The sequence below is a fragment of the Neopelma chrysocephalum genome, unplaced genomic scaffold, assembly GCF_003984885.1.
Source record: "Neopelma chrysocephalum unplaced genomic scaffold, ASM398488v2 Primary Assembly neopelma1_165, whole genome shotgun sequence".
Lineage (NCBI taxonomy): Eukaryota > Metazoa > Chordata > Aves > Passeriformes > Pipridae > Neopelma > Neopelma chrysocephalum.
Window position 1 is genome coordinate 219,295 of NW_020897827.1, and position 6,000 is coordinate 225,294.

At 49.7% G+C, this 6,000-nt stretch overlaps 1 protein-coding gene across 2 annotated transcripts in view; it reads right to left on the minus strand.

The window, feature by feature from the left end:
* NSF (N-ethylmaleimide sensitive factor, vesicle fusing ATPase) overlaps positions 1–6,000 on the minus strand; it is a 72,423-nt gene that overhangs the window by 55,632 nt on the left and 10,791 nt on the right. For both annotated transcript variants that reach the window (XM_027701686.1, XM_027701687.1), the window contains exon 2: positions 3,852–3,937. In XM_027701686.1, coding sequence (XP_027557487.1) covers positions 3,852–3,937 — 86 coding nt within the window. The remainder of the gene's footprint in view (positions 1–3,851; positions 3,938–6,000) is intronic.

Consider the following 6,000-nt stretch of genomic DNA (forward strand, 5'->3'; position numbering starts at 1 on the left):
TCACTGGGGGTGTGCCCACCCCAGGGGTCCACACGTGGCCAAAACTATTTAACCCTTCCATTCCTGAGCAGCTCAGGGACAGAGCTCCTCAGCCAGACACACCCCATGGTGCTGCTGGTCAGAGGGACCTCGGCAGGTCCCATCCAGTTCAACAGAGCAAATGGAAAGTCTCCACCTGGGGGGGACAATCCCATGCACCAGTAGGGGCTGGGGGACAGCTGGGGGGGAAGAAGACCTGGGACCCCTGTGGACAACAAGCTCAACAGGAGCCAGCAGCACATCCCTGCAGCAAAGGTGGTACCATCACCTCTGGGCACATCAGACAGGAACAGGTTGCACTGGCACAGGTTGCCCAGAGAAGCTGTGGCTGCCCCAGCCCTGCAAGTGTCCAAGGCCAGGTTGGACGGGGCTTGGAGCAACCTGGGCTGGTGGAAGGTGTCCCTGCCCATGGCAGAGGGTTGGAACAAAATGATCTTCGAGGTCCCTTGCAACCCAAACCATCCTGTGATTCCATGACTAGGGAGAGCACTGGCAGCAAGGACAGGCAGGTGATCCTTCCCTGCTGGAATGCTGCTCCAAGGACTGCTCATTTTAAACTGAGCAGTGGGTAAAACAGAGAACTGTCCAGGAAGACAGGACCAAAAGCAGGAGGGTTCCAGCACAGCAGGAGTAATCCAAATTAGTATCACCAAACAGAGTGTGATGCTGCAGAGTGTGAGAGAAACATGTCCATAGGTAACACACAGGTTCCAGCTCTGCCACAAAATACACCTGATGACAACCAACACCCTGCTGGAAGCAGCTCATCAGACAGGAAAAGACCCAAGATTAAAGCTTCTTAAGCCTGGGATGGATCCTGAGCACTGCACACAACAGTGACTTCAACATGCAGAGATTCAGCGTCTCTGCAGGAAGAAACAAACTCCACCAGGCTGGGCTTCAATTCAAAACAGAAAAATGCAAGAAAATAAGGATACCTGGTAAAAATACTGCAGGGGGAAGGGAATATCAACAAGGATCTGGTACAAATTAAAATTACTGTATTGGAGCATATAATTCACCAACAACATTTCCAGCCACACAGAAAGACAGCAGAGCCTGAGAGCAGGCAAAGAGATGCCAGGAAGGAAAATAAAAAGGAAAAACAGGGGAAAAAAAATCAGCTTTCTGAAAGAAAATACTGGGAAAGGTCAAATCCTGACAGATTCTGTGAGAAAAATCTGCAAAAAGCACAGGAACAACCACGTGTCTTGTCAAAGACAGCAGGAGCAGGCAGCTTCCACTGGGGTGGAAGCAACCTAAGTATTACAAATGTTCAAAATAAGGCAACAGCAGAAAAACTAAATGCAATTTCCTACACTGATGTTCACCAGGAAGGAGCTCAGAGACACATAGGGGAAATCTCAACCTCATTAAGAGCTTCTGCTCATAAATGAACAAAAGGAACAACGAATCACCAGGGCCAGGCGGGTCCCAGGAGCTCTCCCAGGTGAAACCGCTGTGTGATTCCATGTGTAAAGCCTTGCCTGGAACGGTGAGAACCAAAGTGTGTGATGCCAGCCCTTAGCAAGGACTCCAGGCCAGGCCCAGGCAACTGCTGGTACATTTGCTGGCCAGGCTGAGCCAACCAACAGACATTAACCTGGGTGTGCATCAGTTTTTATGCACACAGGAGGAGGGAGGGGATGACTCGGGTGTCTGGCAGAGGTGCCAGCAAGCACCTGATCCCTACAGGCAGATATTCCTCTGGTGCATGTCTGGAAACCTACAGCCATTATTCAGCAAGGCTCTTCAAGGGCTCCTCAGACAACTAAACTGGCATGAGATAGGAGGGATGGTGTTCCCATGGAAAAGGCAGGGATAAAAGGCGAGAACAATTAGTCAGCTCTCAACACAAACAAGAAAACTGCCATTGAGCCAACCTGTCCTGACTGTTGTCCCCTCCCTGCCTGGGTGTGCTCAGCACCTGTTTCTCTCTCCAAACTACCCCAGGAGTCCTCGAGGTAAAAGCAGGTCATGGGAACTCAAGACAGTGCAAGTCCCCAAAATCCAGAGCATGGCCTCTCATGAACTCCTGCAGCACCAAACAGTGACTCACCCCTGCCCAGCCCACGGGGTGTGCAAAATGGAGCACCCAAAGATGGAGAGCAGCATCCTGGGGTTAAAGCAGCTCCAAGGTCAGGCTGCACACCCCGAGCAGCAATGGGCAGTGCCAGAGCAGAGCCCTGGGTGGGACTGTCCCCAAGGCCGCTGTGTGCAGGCAGTGGTGGGCAGGGACATGAGGTACAGCCACTGCAGGGCTGGCTGGGGCTGGTTCCAGGGATCTGCAATGCAGCACTGACTCCAGCCTTCAGCAGGAACACCAGGAGCTTCCCCGTGCTCTGCAAAGCAATTTACAGCATCTGCTCCCACCAAGCACAGGCTGTGCCCGTGGGAGCTCTCAGAGCTGCAAACAAGCAGCTCTCGGGAGGATCACCCCGGTCAGAACCATGGCCAGCTGCTCACCCAGCACACCTCAGGCACTGCTTCCTGCAAACCTCCCCCAGTGCCACGGCAGAGGGCTCTGGGAGCCAAAGGAACACGGCCACTGCTGCAGGTCTGGCAGCTGGGTCCCTCCAGGACACCCAGACTGGAGGAAATTAAGGTTTGTATAATGCATGAGGTACAGTGCTCAGTGCAGGTATTTTTGTAACTCAATTACTCTGGAAAAAAATCTACCAGGGGAAAACCACCATTTGAACAGACCAGGACACTTCCCTGTCCAAATACACACTTTCACCTGTTTCTGGCTCTAAAAGTTCTGCTCATTTGGGGTTTCTAGGGTGGTGGGTTTGATCTGTTTTGGCATTTTATACTCAAGTTGGGCTCGTGAAATCACACTTCAGTTCATGCCCCAAGGGCCAGGACAGGTCCCAGGGCAGCAGAGCTGAGTGACAGCACAGAGAGGCAGGTCCTAAACACATCCCTGCATTCCCAGAGTTCAGCACCACTGTGCCCTCCACCCTTAGCAGAGTTCACCTGGCACAGGTATTTTATGAGTGGATCATTCAGTATCTCCTTTAACATTTTTTCCCATTTTTCAAACCCTCTCCTGCCTTGTGCTGCACGTGATGCTCCCTTCCTGCTGCAATTAATTACTCCTGTCTACAACCTACATCCTGAATTCTGGGAGAACCTCCCTAAAGCTGCACCAAAGCACAGAAATCAAACCTGTTAATTGGCTGCTTTGAAGACAAAACCCTCCTGTGTGGGCTGAGCTGAAAAATTCATGTTTTCTGCCTTTCTCACAGAAGTAAAACCCAGAGTCAGGTTCTGTCAGCCACCCCAGAGCTGTAATTAAAGAATCCAACTTGTGCCCACACTCTGGCTGCTTTTCCCTTTTGTCCTGGTGCATGAAAACCCTGAGAACAAGAGGGAGTTCTCCTGACTCTGCTCAGCATTCCCATATGATGTGACAGTGAAAAGATGCCCCAAGTAACACAAGTAAATGATAAAAATGTTTTTGAAATAGTTCAAATATTCCAACTGTGTAATAGGAAGAACAGCAAAACCAAAATAAACAAGAAAGATCACAAAAAGGCCTGAAGTCCTTCATTAAAACAGTGATCCTGTTAGTTAAGCAGATGCAGTTCCCAAGGAAGAAATGCTTCAGAGAAAGTCAGAATTATTTCAGCACCTCCCATTCTGAGAAAGAGCCACATTTAAAGTTTTGGTCTCTAAAGACACAGGAGTTTTGTTAAATAACCTCCTGTATTCACCCTCCCAAATCTGAAATGCCACTCCCCATCCACCTAGACTTTGACAACAATTCCTTTGGGGTTCAAAGCTGCCAGAGCAGCAGTGACACTTACTGCCCAGACTGGAAGTCCTTCTCGTTCACCACAGCACAGTTGGTCAAGGACAGCTCGTCTGTGGGACATCTTGCTGCTTGCATAGGCTGGGAGAGAGAGACAGGGGGAAAAGTCAAACCAAATTCTGTTTTTCTCATGCTAAGCCAAGCCAAGGCTTCTGTCAATCCACAAAGCACAAAACAGGTCTCGTGAGTCCTGGCACACTCAGAGTCCATTGGTACCAACAAGCTCCTCTCCCTCTTCCAGGTTTCTCCCAACACTTCTGTGTCACAGGTACTTCCACCCCAAAGCTCTGCACTGTGGGAGTACTCTGGATTTTCTACCCTACCTATAGAAAATCCTTTAAAATCCCCCAGGAACAGGCCTGCCAGGCAAATGCTGTACCCCTGCCAGTGAACCCTGGTGTTCATGAAGCTTCCCTGGGCGCTGTCATGAGGCAGCAGGTTCCAGCATTCCCTGGAAGGTGTTTCTTGCCCAGTAACAGGACACTGGGATATTCTGAAAGTTGCTGAGGGGAGCTGGAGCCAGAGCAGCTCCCCTACAGCCCTGGGCAACCCCACAGCAGAGGGTGACCTTCCTGCTTCCCTGCCATCACCCAGAACTCTGGGATTTGAGCACATCCATTCTGGATGTACACCTTCACACAGGGCAGCACTGAGGGTCCACAGGAAGGTTTAACCTCAGCCAGGTGCTGTCCAACCCCAGAATCCCTTTATATCACTTCTCAAAAGAAATATCACAGAATATCACGATGCAAATATTTTCTACTTTATAGGAAACATCCCAGATCCTCAAACACAGAAGAAAATTAGGTTAAACAGCCTATCACTAAAAAAAATTATTGCAACAAATTTGGTGGGGGGTCCTCCTCCTTTTGTTTTTTAAATTCAAAGGACCAATCCTATTTCAATGATCTGTTCATTTTTGTCCCTTCCACTATTACTCACGAATCAGCAGCTAAAAACCCAAATCTCAGCACTCCCAGCCCCATCCCCCCCACTAGGCAGGGTGGATCACACACAGGGAGCTCAGCAGAGGAACCTCAGCCCCATCCTGCACCTCCCTCGCCCCGTCTGCTCCTGCAGATTATTCCATAAAACAATGGCTGAGTGATGAAGATTGGGAACAAAATGCCTCCAGAGCTGGGGAGAAGGATGGCAAACGCAAGATGTTTCTACCCTTGGCTATGGACTGAATAAATTTAATTTGGGGAAAAGCTAAACTTGCCCCCAGGGTGTCATTTTCAGAAGTAAAGCACATCTACCTGTACCAGATTTAAATTTACAGGCAGTGCAACAGGAACTATTTGACAGTGTCAACCCATTGCCAAAAGCAATCCAGGATGGATTTTTCTCTTAAGACACCCTTAAATCCCAGCACAAGTGCAGGAAACACACAGATCCCAACACACACATGCAGATCATTTCCCAAGGGTTATTGTCCTGCTCTGCCTTCCTCCCCCAGCCCCTCTGGGCCAAGGATCAGAGAAAATCCCTCCAGAGTGGCCTGCAGCCAGTCTGCCCCAGGGCTCACATCAACTTTTTATGTCACAATGGGATTTGTCTCAAGTCCTTGCTATTTAGAACAGGACCAATTCATTACTTCTTCTGAATAATGCTCAACTGCCCTTGACGGATGTGACAGCACAAAAGGATTTCATTTTCAGCCCTGAAACAGATTTATCTACCTGAATGTGAAGTGCAATAAGAGACTCAAATGTTCCTCTAATAAAATATACATCAGTGGATTTCTGAGGCCCACAGCCTGCCTGCTGAGCCTCACTGGCTTCAGCACCTCACACAAAATACTCATCTTATCACCTCTCCTCCCATCTGCAGGGAGAGTCTAGTGAAGGACATGCCCGGATAAAACGCATTAGGAGGGATATTTTTGGAGAAAACAGAGCATGGAGGTCCTGGATTAAACCCTTTTACAGCACTAGTCCTCGACTGCATTTTTAATCCTCAGTGACAAACTGCTTCCTACACCAAGCTGCCGCTGTCCTGCAGCATTCCTGGGCTCCCCTGCAGCATTCCTGGGCTCTCCTGAAGCATTCCTGGGCTCCCCTGCAACATTCCTGGGCTCCCCTGCAGCATTCCTGTGCTCCCCTGCAGCATTCCTGGGCTCCCCTGCAACATTCCTGGGCTCC